The sequence below is a fragment of the Melospiza georgiana genome, chromosome 3 (genome assembly GCF_028018845.1).
Source record: "Melospiza georgiana isolate bMelGeo1 chromosome 3, bMelGeo1.pri, whole genome shotgun sequence".
Classification (NCBI taxonomy): Eukaryota; Metazoa; Chordata; class Aves; order Passeriformes; family Passerellidae; genus Melospiza; species Melospiza georgiana.
The window spans coordinates 57,358,354-57,377,680 of record NC_080432.1 but is presented as its reverse complement, the minus strand read 5'-3'; the positions used below and the strand labels follow the sequence as shown (position 1 = coordinate 57,377,680).

Below are 19,327 nucleotides of genomic sequence, written 5' to 3'. Positions count from 1 at the left end.
AGTGGCAGCTCAAAAAGTGCATCAAACGTGTAATGAGACAGCCAAAGTGCTGTCAGGTTTGCTTCAGCTCCCCTTGGAACTGAGGGTGGTGGGAAATCAGTGAGACAGCCTCTCCTGACTGAATCATTTAGCTTGGAAGACACCTCTGAGATCAAGTCCAATCTACGACCAAACACCTCCACGTCAACCAGGCGTGGTACTAAGGACCACGTCCAGTCTTTCCTTAAACCCAGGCATGGTGACTCCACCACCTCCCTGGCAATCCATTCCGATATCTAATCATCCTTTCTGTGAAGAAATTCCTCCTCATGTTCAACCTCAGCCTCCCCTGGGCCAGCCTCAGACCGTGTCCATCTGCTCCCGATGCCGGATGTTCCCGGGTGCCCCTGTGCAGGGGGCGGGCAGGCGGGAGCGGGGGCGCTCCGGGAGCCCCTCCCGGCCCCGCGCATCGGAAGTGACGCGGCCCAGCCCGGCCCCGCTCCCGTTCCCGCCGCGCTCGGTGCCCGCCATGCGGGCCCGCCGGGGCGGCGCTGCGCCGCGGCAGCGAGCGGCGGCCGAGGGCCAGGAGGGGCGGGAGGAGCCGTACGTGGTGGGGCAGGTGTCGGGCAGCCTCGGCGCGGCCGCCGCCCCCGCCGCGCCCCTCGCTCGCCTCTTCAGCTCCGCCGCGCCGCCGGTGCTGGTGGCTGTGCCGGCGGTGAGTGCCGGGGCTGCGTGAGCCCAGCTGCGGGGGCTTCGGGCAGCGGCGCTCCGAATAAGTTGTAGTGTGCGAAGTAACTTCAGGGCGTTCTTGGAATTTTGTCCTTCAAGTCTGTTTCTCTTACCTTTTCTTTAAAGGGAAAGAAGAAAAGGAAGCGTGCAGAAGAAGGGGAGAAAGTGTCAGAAGACCAGAGCTTATCCAACATAGAAGAGCCTCCGGTAAAAGCAAAGAAAGCCAGAAAAAAGGAACGTTCAGAGGCAGAGAAAAAACTGTCACAGAGGTGAGTGACACCATTTTATAGTAAAATTAAAGCATCTACATTAATTTTAATAGGAGTTCGATGAAACAACGAAGTTCTCGTCTACTACTCATCTTCAGCTTGGTGTTGTGCATATTTTCTGTAGTTTTCCCCTGAAGGAGGAAGGTAGTGCAGCTTCTCGTCTACTACTCAACTTCAGCTTGGTGTTTAAGACTATTTTTAAGATTGTGCAGGTTTTCTTTGGTTTTCCCCTGAAGGAAGAAGGTAGTGCAGCTTCTTGAAACGCTAGGTGTGTGAAGTGCAGATGCCCTGCTAGAAAGCCATCAGGTCCAGTGGCTGGAGATGGAGACACATGGATCTAGTTAGTTCTCTCTGGCTCGGGGAGATGCTCTCTGGCTGTCCTTGGCTTTATCCAGCAGAGGTGGCTCCAGCAGGAGCGAGGTGCCAGGCACAGAGCTGTCCGTGTCCTCTGGGCCTTTGCAGTGACACAGAACCTCTCTGTCACTCTGTCTGTTCTCTTAGAAACCTGAGGCGAGGTGCTTCAGAGCAGGCTGGAAACTGCTCACTCTACGATGCACTTCGGATAATGAAGGGAACTTGACTGTAGCACAAGGCTCACCCCTCATCCTGTCCCTGGGCCCATGGAACCTGTTTGCTGTGTTTGTGTCTGCAGCCTTCCAGAGGCTCCTTCAGATCTGCCCCTTGTTCCTGCTCTCTGGCAGGTTTGGATAGAGCGAGACTTGTTAGTGCATGGCAGTATTCCAGGGGTTTGTTCTGAGTCTCCTGCATAATGAAAATGACTAAATCTCTTCTAAGTTCCAACATAATGCAAAGATTATTTTTTTCCCTTCAATTTTAAAGGCTGTCAAATTGTTTAATCGTGAAGTACTGGTAAATAGTGAATGCAGTCTCCTGGGGCCAGCAAATAGTTTTTCATGTTACTGAATAGTCAGATACATTTTTTAATGCAGAATAAACAAAGTAATGTTTGAAATTTTGGAGTTGAACATAATGCTCTCAAATGTAATTTAAAGTATCATGGAGGCTTCCGTTCTTTCACCCCAAATCCCCTGGTTTTTTCCCATCAGTTGTAACCTGCCTGTTCATTTCTGGTCAGGGAGAATGCTTTGAAGCAGGCAGATGAAGAGGAGGATCAAAAATTGTTTCAGAGCAAAGTGAAGCAAAAGAAAAAGGCTTCTCAAGCCATCACCAAAAGTGTTGTTAATTCAGCCACAGATGCTACTGCAAAACAGCAAAAGAGAAAACAGGTGGCTGATAAAACAGCAGAGAGAAGAACGGTGTTTGTTGGAAACTTGCCTGTCAGCTGCACTGTTCAGGTACGTGGGTGGGTTCTGTCTGCTAAAGGAATGAAAGGAGTTGCAGCAGTCCTCAGTTTGAGGGGATGTTTCCACCTGGAAGTCACACACACTTGTGATTGGAACTGCTTTTGGGAATGTAGGAAATGGTGCTTGTTCTTAGAACCCATTAGAGACAATCTCTGGTTTCCTGGAGTTCCTGCAGCAGTGGATACAGCAACTCTTTCCTGAGTAGAATTGGTCAGTTCCTTGTCAATGAAAAAATGACTGAATAAATGAGAACTGCATTTACGAAGTTACTCTGGTTCTAATTTTATCTGCAAACAGTGCTTCAGATTGTTACATAAAGCATGCTAAATTTATACTTCCATAGTAAAAGGCACGACTTCCATTTTGGCAATCTGTAGAAGAAGGTGCCACAAAACCCGCAGAAACAGTTACAAATTACTTGCATTTTGTTAGTAGCCCGTTAAGGGACCTCCTATAAGTAAAAGGAAAACAGTGTAAGAACAGTATTACCTATAAGTACTAAAAAATAATTCTCATTACCAGTTTGAAAAGTGTACTGAGTGTTTGCAATATCATCTGTTTAGGTACTGACATCTCTCTTTAAGAAGTATGGACCAATCCAATCTGTTCGCTTCCGGTCCCTGGTATGTTTCTCTCTTTAGTGTTATATAACAAAATTATTTGTTGATGTTGAAAGGCTGTAGTATTTGTAAGGCTTGTACCCTCATTAATTCAGAAGTGGTTTGGGGCATGTGGGTTTTGCTATTAAAAGAAGCCTTGGAGATGTTACCCCAGGGGCACCATAGATGCACTTTTCCTGTAGCAGCAGCTGATCCAGGATCAGATCTTTGTTCTCTGAAGGTGCAATGCCTTCGTTATTGCTGGTTTGGCTGAGGCATTGCTCACCTGTTTTTAAATCATACAGCAAAGACACATTACTGTAAATCAGGGTACTCACTAAAATAGTTGACAGTAACCCTCTTAGAACTCAAGAAACATGTCAGACAAAGTCAAGGCAAGCTCTTTAACTCTGTGGGCTTTTTAGACCATCTCTAGATCCAGCCACTTCTGTCATTTGCTCACTGTACTGGCTGTGTTGCTTTGGGTGGCCCCTGCTTGAATTCATCTTTGTCTTAGGGAAAACTCTTTGTGATAGGTTAACACTAGGCCCACCTAACTCAAGTCTTTTTATCTTTAAGATTCCTGCAGAAGATACTGTATCCAAAAAGGTAGCAGCAATCAAGTAGGTTCCCTTGTGACTTTTCTGTATTTTTCAAGTCCTAAACAATGTTTAAGTGTTGGTAGTTAAAAGTTTGTCTGTATTAGGTCTTTTTTATGTATTTTGTGTTTCTTTGTCTTTTGTCATTACCTTTGTGTGTATTAAGTTTTCTCAACGAGTTATAAAGAATTGTATGCCATGTATACTTGTAATTTGTTACCTGAGGTTGCATTTCTTATACTTTAGGAAGGAGGAAGATGCTAAAAGTCTTTAATTTCTTTGGATGTGTTTATGGGCTGAGGAAGCTTGCTCAGGGTGCATATAAGAGCTAAACAAGATGTGGGGTGCATATAAGAGCTAAACAACAGTGGGACTCCCTTGCCTGTACAGGGGTAGCTTGACCTGCAAGGGAAATGAAGTTGTTAGTGTGCCAGAACAAGCAGAGGCATGAATGTGTTCAGCAAGAAGTGCCTGTGCACTGCACAGCATCAGCAGGATTTCAGCAGTAACGGGTCCTTTTCCTGTTCCAGGCATAAGGTGCACCCCAATGCAAAGTCTGTCAATGCTTACGTGGTCTTTAAGGAAGAATGTGATGCCCAGGAGGCTCTGAAGGAGTAAGTCTCAGTTTTGTTCCTCATACCCTGTTAAAGATGTTAGTTCACATAGATTTATAGCTAAATTTAAACAACCTCCCCTCTTTTGCTTGAATCAGAATAAAATGTTGTTCAAACTTAAAAGTAACTTTGCATTTGGAATACTGCTATGCAGTGACATTGTCAATTAAGTAATATTTATTTCATTTTTAAAACCTTTTGTTTTTGACCACAAAAGGAATGGAACAGAAATTGCTAGTGGATTTCACATCAGAGTTGACACTGCATCTAAGACCAGTTCAGTAAGTAACATGTTTGGCTAGAAATTCCCTTTTCTGGTTTGGTTGTGGGGTTTTCATTGTTTTCTGTAACAAATAACTTACTGTCCTCTCTCTCTTGTTTCCTTCAGCACGACAGTAAACGATCTGTATTCTTGGGAAATCTTTCATATGGTAAGCCTGAAATGGACTGCTATGCATCATTAATTTGCATTTATGGAATGGTTGACATTAGGCTTTTTATTTCTTGGTATTAGGTGGATAAATACCTTTTGCTGGAGGTAATTTTTATTTGTTAATTGGAACACCTGAAGAGGTTATAAGTTTCTGTCCAGTTCTGCACCTTGTTTCCTTTATTGTAGGCAGCACTGCAAGTGCTTTTAGTTCTTGTTGTTGCTTTGTGTTTTTTAAATAAATATGACTAAGTTGCATAGGCCATGGCTCTCTAAACTGTTCAAGGGTTACCAGTATCTGTTGGTGAACCAATTCCAAGTGATGGACAGTGATGGCTTCTCCTTTTGGTGCTTTCTGTGAACTGCAGGCTGAGTGATTCTGTCCAGGCAGGGCTAAAAGTGAGACTTGATGATCCTTGTGGGGCAGTTTCAGCTGAGAATATATTCTGTGATTTGCTATGCTCTGAAATTACTTCAGCAGTTTGGACCTTTCTCAGCATGTCGAGATTCCCATTGCTGTAGTTAAACCTGTACAGTTGAGTTCAGGTTCAACCTCAGCAGAGAGATGTTTATGTCTATGTCAGGGGATTCCATGAAGCATACCCATACAAAAAGAGAAAATAACCTGTATTTTTGTGATGGCACATACATTTGTCTGCTTAGGCGTGAGATGGAAAAAGGCTCATACACCCAGCCATTATCAGAATAATTGCATAGCAGCTGTGGTTGGAAACTGCAAATCCCTTCTTCCCCATTCAGCTCAAATTCATGGCTCAGTCAATGAAGAGTTGAAGAACTGCCAGCTCAAGCTCATTATCATCAGCATTAATTCTTAGAAAGAAATTCTGGCATAAGGAGGAGCTACAAAAATGTATAGCAGAATTCTTAATTTCTGCTGTGTTCCAAGCATAAATGAACTAATTTGAAAAATCTATTTCAGTGTTTGCCTTAGTTGTTTGTGATTTACATTGTACTCTTCAGAGCTGGAGAAGCAGTAACTGTCAGAGCAAATAGCCCTTCATAATGTCTGCATTGTCGGCTTGCTGGGGTTTTTCTGAACCACTGATATTTGTCTACCTCTCCTTATTCTGTATTGTTTGTCTCCCTGAGTGGGTAAATGTGAAATACCTGGGTGTGGGCCAGGCTTCCAAGGCTGTGTGTCTCCCTGAAGAGGCCTCTGTTCCGTTGTGTTGCCCGCAGACATCCGCGATGACGCCGTGCGGGAGCACTTCCAGGACTGCGGAGACGTCGTGGGAGTGCGAGTGGTGAGGGACAGGACAACGGGCCTGGGGAAAGGCTTCGGCTACGTCCTCTTTGAGGTACGTGTGTGGGAGCCTTTGGGGTGCCTGTCTGTGAGCCCCTGGGTGTACGTGTGTGAGCCCCTGGGGCACGTGTGTGTGAGCCTTTGGGTTACGTGTGTGAGCCTTTGAGGTGTGTCTGTGAGCCTTTGGGGTGCCTGTCTGTGAGCCCCTGGGGCACGTGTGTGTGAGCCTTTGGGTTACGTGTGTGAGCCTTTGAGGTGTGTCTGTGAGCCTTTGGGGTGCGCGTGTGTGAGCCCCTGGGGCACGTGTGTGTGAGCCTTTGGGTTACGTGTGAGCCTTTGGGTTGCGTGTGTGAGCCTTTGGGTTGCGTGTGTGAGCCTTTGGGTTGCGTGTGTGAGCCTTTGGGTTGCGTGTGTGAGCCTTTGAGGTGTGTGTGTGAGCCTTTGGGGTGCCTGTCTGTGAGCCCCTGGGGGTGCGTGTGTGAGCCCCTGGGGCACATGTGTGTGAGCCTTTGGGGCACGTGTGTGAGCCTTTGAGGTGTGTGTGTGAGCCTTTGAGGTGTGTGTGTGAGCCTTTGGGGTGCCTGTCTGTGAGCCCCTGGGGCACGTGTGTGTGAGCCTTTGGGTTACGTGTGTGAGCCTTTGGGGCACGTGTGTGTGAGCCTTTGGGTTACATGTGTGAGCCTTTGAGAAGTGTGTGTGAGCCTTTAGGTGCACGTGTGTGTGAGCCTTTGGGGCACGTGTGTGTGAGCCCCTGGGTTACCTGTGTGAGCCTTTGGGTTACCTGTGTGAGCCTTTAGGGGCACGTGTGTGAGCCCCTGGGTTACCTGTGTGAGCCCCTGGGGTTCGTGTGTGACCCCTGGGTTACCTGTGTGAGCCTTTGGGTTACCTCTGTGAGCCCCTGGGGTGCGTGTGTGACCCCTGGGTTACGTGTGTGTGAGCCCCTGGGGTTCGTGTGGGCCTTTGAGGTACATGCTCCAGGGCACAGGGAGCTCTTCAAAACCTGCATTGGGGTCTGCCCTTGGAGCGTTTTTATTTTCATTTCAGCAGTTCTTTGAGGTCTGTGTGTGTGTAGGTAGGAAGTGAAATGGTAGCGTTGTTGTGTAAGGTGGAAGCAGCTTGAAAGACCAGTTCTGTGGAAGCAGATACAAAACACAATATTTAAGGTGTTGTACACACTGGATAAAGACTGAACACAGGGACAGATGAGTTAGTTTGGTATAACTTCAACGTTCTCCCATTTCTTGTGTGTCAAAATGTGAGTGGACTTCTTTCCTGCAGCTGGTTTGCATACCAGCTCTCCACTTTGGATTCAATCTGACTTCCTTCCTCATGCCAGTCTCCCAGCCTCATTTTCCCTTAGATCATTTCCTGCAGTCCAATGCCTTTTTTCCCTATTTTTCCCTGTCTCTCTCTGCCTCAGACGTTGGTGTTTCATTGTAGGCAGTTTCACAGCCTGTTTTCCAGTCTCTGTGCCTCAGTGTGGGGGCTCTGTGGGGGTGCTGGTGTTCCCGAGTGGAGATGTCGTGTAATTCCCTAAATAGAGTGGTGGGAGTGCTCTGTGCTGTAAAATCCTGCTTACCAGTTTTAAAGACAGGTAACTCTTTGTTGGAAAGCACTCAGCTGGAAGTAAAGCTGCTTTTAAAGGGGTTATCTGCTTTTGTAGAACACAGATGCTGTACATCTTGCTCTGAAACTCAACAACTCTGTTCTGATGGGAAGAAAGATACGAGTGCAGCGCGTGACGGACAAAAAGAAAGAACAGAAAGGTCCAGACCAGTCTCGTGCTCCCAAGGACAGAGCTGATAAGAAGAGGAAAAAAGAAAAGAGCTTCTCTAACGATTCTTTTGTTGGTGAAAAAGCAAACCCGTTAAAGAAGAGCACAAAACCAAAAAGACTAAAAACTACTCCTAGGAGTAAAGCTGGGAAAAACAAACCATCCTTTGAGAAAAAAAAATCCAGAAAAAATGCTGACTAGTGTTATGAAGATGGATGTATATGAGAGTGTTTTTTATATGTGAGAGTGTTATAAATTTTGTTTGCTAATACAGCTGTTGTCCTTTGTGGTGTTTGCTCAGGGGCATTTGGCTTCTCCTAGAAGGCAGCAGGAGGTGCTGCATGATTTTATCCCTGTTCCAGGAATCTGTCTCCCGCTGAGGTCTTGCTGCAGAGGCTAACTGTGAATTCTTTTTTTTGAAGTTGTGTAGGATTACCCACAATGGCTGTAGAAAAACCTGACTCACATTCAGACGGGGTCTGTGATGAAATAGAAATCGTTGCCTTGATTTGGGGTGCAGAGAAGGGCAGTGGAGCTGGTGTAGGGTCTGGGAGCACAAGTGCTGTAAGGAGCAGCTGGGGGAGCTGGGGACTTTAGCCTGGAGCAAAGGAAGCTCAGGGATGGCCTTATCACTGCAGCCACCTGCAAGGAGGCTGTAGCCAGGTGGGGGCCGGTCTCTTCTCCCGTGCAGCAAGGGACGGGATGAGAGGACGTAGCCTCGAGCTGTTCCAGGGGAGGTTTAGTTTGGACATCAGGGGAAATTTCTTCACAGAAGGGGCGATGAGACAGCGGGATGGGCTGGCCAGGGCATGGCGGGGACGGAGTCACCATCCCTGGAGGTGTCCAAGGGAAGCCTGGCCATGGCACTGAGTGCCATGGTCTAGCTAACCGGGTGATGTTGGGTCAGGGGCCGGACGCGATGATCCCAGGGCTCTCTCCCGGGATCCCGTTTCCCGCCCCCGGCCCCTCACGGCGCTCGGCCACGCCCTCCTCCCGCGCATGCGCCCCGGCCTCGGCGCAGGCACTGCGGGAGGCGCCCTGGGCCGCCGCGGGCTGATGACGTGAGCGGAAGCGAGGAGGGGTCCTTTGGCCGTGCCCGCTCGCCCCAAGGTGCCTGCGGAGCTCGGCGCGGGCCGCGCGGCGGGAGCGGCGCGGGGGCGGCGGCAGCGCCATGATGGTGGGCAGGACCAGCGCCATCGCCGCGGGGCTCTGCGGGGCGCTCTTCATCGGATACTGCATCTACTTCGACCGCAAGAGGCGGAGCGACCCCAATTTCAAGAACCGGCTGCGGGAGCGTGAGTGTCCCGGGGCGCCCCCTCCCCTTTGCTCCCGTGCCGTCCGTTCCCGCCGCCGCGCGCTCCCCCCCGCGCTCCCCCGGCTCTGCGCTCGCTCTCCCGCCCGGCCGGGCCGCGGGAACGCCGCACGTGCTGCGGCCGCAGCGCCGCCCCCGGGCCCGGCCGGACCCCCGCCCCCCCCGCCCAGGCCCCGCGGCCTCTCGCGTCCCGAACCGGCACCGGGACACGGGCTCACAGCACCGCCTGCGCTGGCGGAGATGCCTTCCAGTCCCCACCGGCCATCCGGCCAGCACTGCACTGCAGCACCGCCCGGCCCCTCACACACACACACACACACACACGGCCCGTCCCTCTGGAGCAGCCGCGGGGATCGGGGCTCCAGCACCTCCCGGCGCAGCCATGCCCGCCCACCCGCACGGTGCCGGAGATTATTTCTATTGTCTCATCTCAGTCCCCATGTCTCAGCTTTAGGGCGTTTGCTCTGCTCCTCTCGCTGCAGGCATGGCAGCAGAGACTGACCCCAGCTCACTGCAGCCTCCTTTCGCTCAGGAGGTCCTAGGCAGGGTCATCCCTTCGGAGAGCGTTTGCTGTGGGTGTTGGGGAGCCTCTGGATTCCATCCATGCTTGGTTCCAATTCACCTCCCCCCGCCTTTTTTCTTGTCCAGTCTTGCTCTCCTGTAGGCCCAGCAGTGCTATTGTAGGCACCACATTTACCACTTTTTAAAATCTTTTTTGTGTTTGGAACACGAGCAGGTAAGAGTGTGATCTCTTACAGTGAAGTTGCCCTGGTGAGGAGGGGGTCGGTGGCAGCTCTCAGGTATTTCATCAGCTGCATTCTAAACCCTCCTGGCAGCCCTGCCATTGGCTTCCAGGATAAGAATGAATGCCAGAGAAAACTGTTGATTAATCCAAGATGTAGAGCTCTTCTCCCATGGCTCTTCATTATTTCACATCTTCAACATTTATTTAAACCTTCTAATAATCAGTGAGGGTTTTAAATGCAGTTGTAGGCATGAGTACTGAAGGAACACAAATGAATCATGAGCAGTAAGGTGATGCTTTTTGTACTGAGTTATTTCTGTCAGGGTAATATGTATATTATTCCTTTGGTAACTAATCTGAAGATAAGAAGTTATCATTAAGGTAAATTTTCCTGGCAAGTAAACACGATGTGATCAGCAGTTTTATGGATGGAAAAGTCAATAACCAGACTGGTTAAAAACGAGTATTTACCTGATGGCATTAAAATGTAGTTTACCAGCTTTGGTTCTGCCTTCATGGATTGGATTTGCCTGGCCACTGTTGTCACTTAGTGGTGCATTAATTCTGCTTTCCAAGGCTTCCTCCACAGCACATTATGTCTGTCAAACATTTCAGCTTCAAGCCCTTGCTCCTGTGTGTAGGATTTTGGGCACATACCTCTTGTGTGTGTGTGTGTGTGTTCCAAGTCCTTTTTTCCCTGCAGTGCAAGTCATTAATTGGGAAATTGGAGTGCAGTTAACTGGTATGTGCTTGGTTTGCACAAGCAAACTCGATTTCCAGCAAGATCATCAGCCATGGGGTTTTTTATGATGCCAGATGTGCAGCAGGAGAAGCACTGAATTATGTAAGGTTATTGCAGAGGCACCAAAAAGTGGTTTTGGATTCCAGGTTTCCATAATCTGAGCCTCTCTCCAGTCATGTTCTGAATAAACCTTAGAACTGCTCTGATTAAGAATTGACATTAACTTTGAAGTGGAAAACAAATGCATTTTGGTTTGGTAGGGGGTCACAGTTGTCATTTGGGGGGCTTCATTGCAGGAGTTACAGTCCTTGCATGTGATGCACTGGTCTGCATGTAGTTGTAAGGCTTTAGTTAATTTGTTTTGGTTGGTTTTGGTAGTGTAACAGATAATTTAGTATGGATGCTTCAGCAGTGGTGCCAGGGATCAGGGTATTACAGCATTTTACTGTTGGGAGCCAGCAAGGCTTGGGCTGTAGAGTACTTGGCCAGGACAGGTTCAGTGCACAGCCAGCTGCAGTTCTTCGTGTAAAGATGCTCCATGTGCTGTGCAGTACTGGGGGTGTGGGATGGAAAGCTGGAGAAACCACCTTTGCAGCACATCCTTTCCAGTAACCTCCTTAGGGTAAGATCCTTTTTCAGCCTCTGTGATGCAGAGTCACCGGAATTTGGGAAGGACAAGAGACCCCACGTGTCAGTGGATTGCCCATTGTGTTTTGTCAAGCATGTGCTGACAAACAAAGAACCAGTTGGGTTTTTTGCCATCTCTGGGTGCTGGGTTTGGGCCAAAGTTTGCACTGCAAAGGCCTGTCATAAAAATGAGGAGGCCAGATTTAGGTTTCTGGGAAAAGATTTCTTGGAAATTTCTGGAAAGTGTATAGAACTACTGGTCTTTGATTTTTCACATGTTTTAATCTTACCTAGCAGGTTTTGTGTGTGGACTTTTTTCTTGGGTGGCTTTTTAGGTCTTGTTGTTGCTAGTGTGGGGGGCATGTACCTATTTAGTCTTGGGACCAAAAGATAGCAATGCTATAAACATCTGTAGCTGCTGAGCTTCCCAGGCTGTATTTCATTAATAAAATAGTTCAGGTATGTTTACTGTTTGTTTTCTTGAATGAATAATACAGCAGTGCTCTGCTTTAAAATACAGACACACATGTTTTTGTTCAGAGACAGCCAGAATTTCTGCCTGGGCAGCAGGGTGAGAGGAGAGGGCAGTAGGTAGATGGGAGCTGAAAATGCAGATGGCTTTTTGGGTTTTCTGCTCCTTTGTGGCACTGGTTGGGAAGCTGCTGGGGCTGCTCAGGGGCCCTTGCATCCCGTGCCAGCAGGACAGGTCATCCACTGGTTCTCGTGTGGAACTTGTACCCTGGACAAGAGCTGTGCCTGCACTGTGACAGCTGCACTTCAGCTTTGTGCTTTGGATGCATGCACTGCGTTTCTGTGGTAATAAAGATTCGCTGACTCCAAAAGATTGCCTTTCCCTTTCCAAAATGTGATTATCTCCTTAGAATAGAAGGAAGTGTTTCATTTTCATGAAGGTCCCTGAGAAAAAACAAACTTGGGAGGGTTGGTTAGTTTGTTTGCTTTTTGAGGTTTTTTACCTCTCAAAGCCATTGCTCTTTTGCTTGTCATACTATAAATGTAACTTTTGGTTGTTATTTCAAAGATACTTTGAAACTAGTAATTCTTCTCAACCACTATGGGAAGAATTCAGAAATATCCTTTAGAGTTACTTGGGTTTTTTAATTGTTTTAGCTAGTGAACTTTTTAAGAGCCTGTAAAAAAAGTATTAAAAAGAGGAAAACAAAGTTCCATAGTAGTCAGGCTTGAAGGGTTTGGTAGATCATTTTTCAGTTTTAAAATCTTGGTGATTCTTTGTATTCCTTCACTATTTTCAGGTTAAAGTATATGATTTCAAATCTGTGTGATCAGTGGTCAAAAGCTTTCATTAGTTCCAGTGACCAGCATGTCTTTTGTTTTGTTCTTTGTTTCAGAATGCTTAACCTGGTGAATTTTTGTCACATTTTAAGAAGAAGGTATCATAGTCATGCCAAGAAAACACAATTTTCTCCTCAAAATGATGTACACATGTTAAGCTGTTACTCTCTGTATTTCTTTTTGGTGTTTTTGCTGAATGCAGTACAGCTGCAATGTGGCTTGTTTGGATAGTAAATAATATCAAATATTATTTTTTTAAAAAATTTAATCTTTACAATTTTATCTATGATCAAAACTTGTTTGCCTGGTAGTGCAAGCTAAAGTTTTCTGCAAATTAATGCTTCTGAAAAGTTGGAGTGAGCTAATTGAAGCACTAACTTTCAGGAGCAATTCTTTACTATTGCAACCCTCCAAAATTATAAAATTGTAGTAGACTACAGTTCTGTCCAACACGTTTTTCCATCTATAGTATAAATTAACATACACAGGTCGGTTAGTTGTAGAAATCTAGGTGCTAAGTGTTATTAAGATGGTGTATTAAGGTAAAAGGGTGTTCCATCTAGTTAGAATGTGAACTCCCTTTCTGCAAAGAACACAGCTTGTCAGTAAATGCCACATGGTAGGTTGTCACTGTACCAGGGAATAGTATTCCTGACTGTCTTCACCATGTGGACAAGGGAAAATTTTTAATTACCATGTAAAACTGCTGATCATATTTGGAAGTATTTCCAGCTTGTAAAATTGTATCAAAAGAAAAATCAGGGCTGTGTGACAGTTGTTCTTCCTAAGTGTAGGAGTTTTCAGAGCACACGCTGAGGACAAAGAGTGGAAGGACAGCTTAACCCCAGGCTTTATTCAGAGGTTTTAGTGGTGTGACTATTTCAGTTGATGAACTGAAGATTTACATAAATGATTATTCCAAGGAAATTGGCAGTATAATTAGTATAATTATTCTTTCTTGTATGGAGAACTGCTACTATAAAGATATCTTTTTATACCTGTCTAGCTGCTTTAAAAGCAACTTTAATTTTAGTTACATTAATTTTGCTGAAGTGGTACAACTTCATGTAGCGGACCAACTTTTTGCCTTTATGTAGGCAGTTAAATCTGTAAATGTTTCTTCCATCTGTAAATGTTTGCTTTCCTCAGGTTTCAGAAGTGCATGCTGTAGTATTGCTCTTGCTGAGGGATGGTGAGATGCTGCCACTTATTAACTAGTTGCCAAGTCTTTGCTATAAAGTAGCTGAGGAGGTGCCCTGTGTGTATCTGCTGTGGCCTGCTGAAGTTCCCCTTCCTTGGTGGTGCAGTTCAAAGCTAGATAGCGTGACTTCCCGACAGTTCTTGTGTGGCTCATTGTTAAAGCCATGTGGATAATTGCTCTGTTACTCTGATTCTCTTTGCTCCTGTGTGCCTGCAGTTCAGGATTTGTGCTTGCTGTTTGCTGTAGCCCTCAGGAGAAGAGCTGCCATTTTGGGCTGCTGCTGCTGCCAGCCCTCGTTAGACCTCTGAATGATGCTGTGTTGTACTGAGTGGGTTGCAGTCTTCTGCTCAATCTTCAATATTTGGAATCCATTAACAGTTTCTTCTTTGGAAAGGGACTTTGATTTGTTCATGGTTTCAGACTGTAAGCTGAAGGGCTTTTTAATTGCAAATTGTAAATAAAAGATGTTTTTATTCTTATAGGAAGGAAGAAACAGAAGCTTGCCAAAGAGAGAGCAGGACTTTCCAAGGTAATGCTGTGTTCAGTAATGCAGGGCTATTTTGAAAGTTGTTTCACTTGTATTATTTGTAAGATTTACGTAAGGATTTCTTTTACAAACAAATTTGCAGGATTACAAAGTCCTACAAATATGCAGTCTTTAGGTTTTTTTAATATTCAGAAATAATTGTATGGTTGTTTCTTTTTTGTGTCAGATAGAGGAGTTATATAACAAAGTACAACATACACTGTGTGATTTGATGGTGTTTTCTCTCTTTGTAATATGAACAAGGACTTTTCAGACATAAAATTACTGATGGGATACACTTATAACTGAACTTGATAGGTTGTTTTGCAATGAGTATTTTATTTCCTTTTCATTATTACCAATGGATCCAGAAAGAAAATAGAAGATTTCTCTTAAACAATTTCATGAAATATGGTTGTTATAAACATAATACACCTCAGAATTTATATTTGCTTCTAAATGATGTACTTAATAAACTGAGAAGAGATATTTCAGGCTGTCTGTCTACAGATTTGTGATGTAGTGTTATAAGACCTGAGTCTGATTTTCAAAACCATTCTGAGTATATTTAACTTAGTAGTGACACTTGTTTTTTTTTGCCAGTGTCAGTGTAACAATAGGATTGTGTACATGTTTAATTTCAGTTGAGAATATTTTCTGCTAAGTTTTTATTAGCTGGTGTTTAAGGGCTGATTTAATTTTATTGTGTGTTTATAGTTGCCTGATCTGAAAGATGCTGAAGCAGTTCAGAAGTTTTTCCTTGAGGAGATTCAGCTTGGAGAGGAATTACTAGCTCAAGGTAATAATATTTTTTTTCTCCAAAGGGTAAGTTGTAAAATAATTTTTCTCTACCTTTGTTAGAAGATGATTTTTATACGCCAAGAAATTCTGGGGAGTCAAATTCATCTAAGAAAATCTGCATATTTGTTTCTAACCTTATGTGTTCAGAAAGTCCATCAGGGAAGGAGAAGAGCTTCATGTGGGTTGATTCACCGTAATTTAACCCACTCTTAGTGGATGTTTTGTGTAAATGTGTTACAGTGTGGAAGATGGGTGATTTCAAAACATTGCGATTTGTCATACAGGTGAATATGAAAAGGGTGTTGATCACTTGACCAATGCCATTGCTGTGTGTGGGCAGCCGCAGCAGCTACTACAAGTTCTACAGCAGACACTTCCACCACCAGTGTTTCAAATGCTTCTAACTAAGCTCCCTACAATAAGCCAGGTATGTGAAGCATTCCCTGTTGGTCTGGTTTGGAAAAAAATTTAAATACTTACTTTATCCACTGTATTAGTTTTGAGTATCAGGTTTTGTAATCTGTTGGTTTTTTAATATGTTCAGTTAGATTAAAAGAAGCGCTGTTTTTCACCTTAGATGTTAAAAAGTGAATATGAAAATCATCATGTAGCATTAGTAGCAACCAGGATAAAATAGAAATACAAAATTTCTCTTGTGTATAGGGTATGCTAAGCTCTTGAAGCAGAGGCATCTGACCACAGCTCTGGTACTATAAGTGGATCCAGTGTTTCCCAAATACAGGTTGGCAGGATTGGAAAAACAGTAACTTTATTGCACTGGGTCTTGAGAGGTTTTTTTTAAAATTTACATTTCTACAAGTGTGTGTAAATGCTATGGAAGTTCATAAAAATGAATCTGTTGCTCCTGGGGACAGCTTTAGACACAAGATATTAACTAGCACCAGAACCCATGACAATTCTGGAGGCTTGGGTGTTTCCCTGATGATAAAAGCATTAGTAGCTCTGTGTATAAAATACCCTCCTGTTTCAGTCTGAATACAGAGTGGGTGATGTTGTTAATGTGCTTGCAGGTGAGTCAGTTGTGAAATAAATGGTATGTTTTATGTTCCTGGAAGTACAAGGGGACTCCCTAACAGTGTTACCTGACATAAAGCAGAGACTCAGTGCTGGGTATCTCTTGGCTCTTCTTACAGCTCAGGCATGGTTACATTTCAGGTAAAGGTCCATATACCCAGTGGTAACACTGGAAAGTGTCAGGTATGCAAGATGTTAGAGTTGGGAAAAGGATTGAACAAAAATGTTTCCTAAGAGAACAGTGCCAGAAACCACACAGAGGTCATCACTTGAGGTTGACAGAATATTGTTTATCTGACTTTGTTAGGTATTGCACTGTTTGTAATTTCTGTGGAACTGACTTCAAAACTTTATTCAAATAGATTGCCATTTTTAACTTTAATCAGTTTGTTCAGTAATTACACTGCTTAATGTTCAGTGTAAAATTACATTGCTTGATAATCAGTTGCCTACTGTCAATTTTATGTAATTGTGAATGAGTTTTTCTCCTTCTTACAGAGAATTGTAAATGCACAGTGCTTGGCTGAAGATGATGTTGAATGAGGTCACACCACAACGGGGGGAAAAAGGTTTTCTTACCCCAGAAGATGAGCATCAGTAGGGGGATAAAGGGGCAAACATAGTAGTTAATGGACTGTGTACCACATCGGGTTCTACCAGAGTTAAAATTAACTTTGTGTAGGTGGGTTTCGCAGGATTTTATTTATTATCCCAGTGAAAAGTGTATTTTGATAAGAATTCATTTTATAAATACACTGTGTTGAGTTATCAAAGTATCACTAACTTCATTATTATTAAAAGATGCAGTTGTAATGTTGTACATATACAGACATAAAACTACGACCTATAAAAAACCCAATGCTCATTTTTGAAAAAACAAAGTTATGGCAATAAAGATTTATCTGCACTTGTGTGTCCCTATAGTACTACTTTAAAATTCAGAATATTTGGGTGTCAGAGCAAATGATCTAAAAATGACAACATTAAAATTTATTTTTAATGTTATGGCTGGTCTTCCAATACTTTTAATTAAGTTTAAAACTTTGTGCAATTTCCTGAGAAAATAAATATATGATCATTTAAACAGTAACAGATCACCTTAGAAGGACATGCAGATCACAATGGTAAGAGATGACTGGCTGCACAAAGAATGACAAATCCGTTTCTGTCAGGAACAAAAACATGTAAAGTGGTCAGTTCAAAATCACTGGCAAACTTGAAAGTGCTATTAGTACAGGTGTCTGAAACAAAGCTGTTTGGAATAGAACCTGGGCACATTTTAAGAGCACTAAAGTTGGGGTTTTTTGAAAGCTTGAAATGTTGCAAGATAGACAGTTGACATATTTCAGTCTGTAGTCTTTAAGACCACAGCAAATGGTTGTTAACAGTCTTTAAAAGGCATTTGCCTTAAGAATAAAATTACACTGATAAGGTAAGACAATTATATCCCACTGGTAAATAGCAAAAGCTAATGGAATTAGATGTACAATTTCAATATGGTGTGGTGAATTTTCCTTTGCCAATGAAAAGACAAATACTATACAGCAGGCTCAAGTGAGTAGGAGAAGTGTACTTCTGAAAGCAAGTTTTTAATGGGTAGGATCTTCTAAATGTCAAAACAGACTGGCTTCTGCGTTTCTGTGTTCTTCTCTGAGTTTGTGCTATCAGCACTCAGGTGGCAGAAGAAACAATTAAAAACATAGCTTTATCTTTTTGGCACAGTGACTCATTTTTAACTTGAGGAGAATGCATTGAGGTGTCTTTCAGACCAGCTGACAGTATTGATGGTACTGCTAGAGTAAGGTATTAGGTGGCATAGTCTTGTAGAAGTGAGATACACTGAGAGCACTCTAGCCAACTCTGTCTCATTTCAGCCTGGTACAAGTTTCTTCAAAGGCAGATTCTCCTCAGTGGTTCAGAAATTGCCTCACACAGGATTTTTGAGAGGTTAAGTGTATGGTTGATAGTGACCTAGCAGTCAGTTCCTGGGTTTGGGAATAGAAATGGCTCTTACTGAGTCATTCTGCTGAGATGGTTTGCTATGGAATTTTCCCCTTAAGCCCTTGAAAACATTATTTCCAAAGATTTGAGGTGCCATTGAAATTTTCTGTAATGTGATAAATACTGAAGTTAGTGGCTGGTATCAACAAACATGTCTTAAACAACTGGATGTAGTTTAATCTTTGTGCTTGAATTGTTCAGGTAGCATAAGGTAAAAGTAAAGCATAGCAGCCATATTCTTCAGGGGACAGTGGCCAGCGTGCTCTTTTCCTTTTAATTTATTTTACAGGGATAAAGTTATTTTGCACTTAATAAAAATACTGTGAAATTACAGAAGTTTCTGTTTTTAATGAGGCTTTTTCAAGGAGTTTTTCTTTTCCCTTCTAACCCTTAAGAGTAAAAAGTAGGAATTTGTTGGTTATGCTGACAGAAGTGTTACATATTTACCTTCTGTTTTGCTGGTAACTTCAGCCTATCTTTTTAGTGCACCTTTTAACATTGTTTTAAGGTGAATAAATCTTCCATCCTGCCTTGAAAAACAAACCCAAACAGCACAAGATAAAAGTAGCACCCTTCTGTCAAACCTGAGCATTTTTCTACACTCTCTGGTATAATGATGACAATTTGAATTCACATTTTAGCTTACAGCAAAGCTCTCCTGAACTGTGTTTCAGCAAACCTGTGTGTCAATTCTGATTTTGATGGACGGTTTGGTGACAGTCTGATTATATCTATAAATGGTATTTGCTGTAATAAGCATCATAGACACACATATTGCTCTAACTTTTTTCATTTTCTTGAGCCTGCAAAGTTAGATGCGAACAAAATTTAAGACAGCATAGGTTTAAATGTAGCCTAAAATGCAAATTTATTCTTATATCTGATAACCCAGAAGTACCTAGTTAGTAAGAGCTCGAGCAAGCTCTGATACCTGTTTTTGAGTGCCTTGGACTAATAGAGCTGAATCCTTTTAACAAGACTTGAATTTTTTTTCTTCTCCCCAAGTGTCCCAGTGAAGCTAACACTACAATTGTGAAGAGTTGGAAGCTATTGTCTAGAATGCAGATTTGCTGTTGCTCCAAGAGCAGCAGGCTGACAGAGGTGTAGCTAAGCATGCACAGTCCACAGATGTTTCAGACTCAAGCAAAGACACTGCTTTGACACAGCAAAGTGCAGGTCATCAGAAATATGGTGGTAATGATGGATTTCTGCATCAGCAGTAGTAATGCCATTGCATTGGCTGTGCAATATATTTCTGTGCTGTATATTTCTTCTCACTTGTGCAAATAAAAAACGTGTGGCAGTAATTGCTGCTATGGAGCTCACAGCTGCTGGAGAATGAATTGGTAATCTTACTTTACTGCAGGTCAAACTACTAGTCTCTTTCCCAGAAAGAACCATCTTCCCTTCTGTGCTTCTCCAAGAAAAAGGCACTTGTTTTCAG

The 19,327-nt window shown here is 43.8% G+C and overlaps 2 protein-coding genes and 1 non-coding gene across 3 annotated transcripts; all 3 read left to right on the top strand.

The window, feature by feature from the left end:
* Positions 1 to 508: 508 nt before the first annotated feature.
* RBM34 (RNA binding motif protein 34) lies at positions 509 to 7,853 on the top strand. Its single transcript, XM_058020328.1, has 10 exons — positions 509 to 694; positions 835 to 977; positions 2,074 to 2,293; positions 2,866 to 2,925; positions 3,481 to 3,524; positions 4,031 to 4,114; positions 4,332 to 4,395; positions 4,503 to 4,545; positions 5,745 to 5,863; positions 7,472 to 7,853. The coding sequence occupies exons 1-10, from the start codon at positions 509 to 511 to the stop codon at positions 7,781 to 7,783; spliced, it is 1,275 nt and encodes a 424-aa protein (XP_057876311.1). The 3' UTR covers positions 7,784 to 7,853.
* An 840-nt stretch (positions 7,854 to 8,693) lies between these two features.
* On the top strand, positions 8,694 to 16,789 carry TOMM20 (translocase of outer mitochondrial membrane 20). The gene is made up of 5 exons (XM_058019881.1): positions 8,694 to 8,877; positions 14,003 to 14,049; positions 14,764 to 14,845; positions 15,132 to 15,274; positions 16,381 to 16,789. The coding sequence occupies exons 1-5, from the start codon at positions 8,754 to 8,756 to the stop codon at positions 16,423 to 16,425; spliced, it is 441 nt and encodes a 146-aa protein (XP_057875864.1). The 5' UTR covers positions 8,694 to 8,753; the 3' UTR covers positions 16,426 to 16,789.
* LOC131082173 (small nucleolar RNA SNORA14) lies at positions 9,707 to 9,841 on the top strand. Its single transcript, XR_009114329.1, has one exon. It is a non-coding gene; the product is annotated as a small nucleolar RNA SNORA14 (small nucleolar RNA).
* Positions 16,790 to 19,327: the final 2,538 nt, after the last annotated feature.

Coding starts and splice junctions, on each gene's coding strand:
- TOMM20 (XM_058019881.1), top strand. CDS start 8,754: ATGATGGTGGGCAGGACCAGCGCCATCGCCGCGGGGCTCTGCGGGGCG. Junction 8,878..14,002: donor CAAGAACCGGCTGCGGGAGC/GTGAGTGTCCCG, acceptor TTATTCTTATAG/GAAGGAAGAAACAGAAGCTT. Junction 14,050..14,763: donor AGAGAGCAGGACTTTCCAAG/GTAATGCTGTGT, acceptor GTGTGTTTATAG/TTGCCTGATCTGAAAGATGC.
- RBM34 (XM_058020328.1), top strand. CDS start 509: ATGCGGGCCCGCCGGGGCGGCGCTGCGCCGCGGCAGCGAGCGGCGGCC. Junction 3,525..4,030: donor AAAAAGGTAGCAGCAATCAA/GTAGGTTCCCTT, acceptor TTCCTGTTCCAG/GCATAAGGTGCACCCCAATG. Junction 4,115..4,331: donor GCCCAGGAGGCTCTGAAGGA/GTAAGTCTCAGT, acceptor TGACCACAAAAG/GAATGGAACAGAAATTGCTA.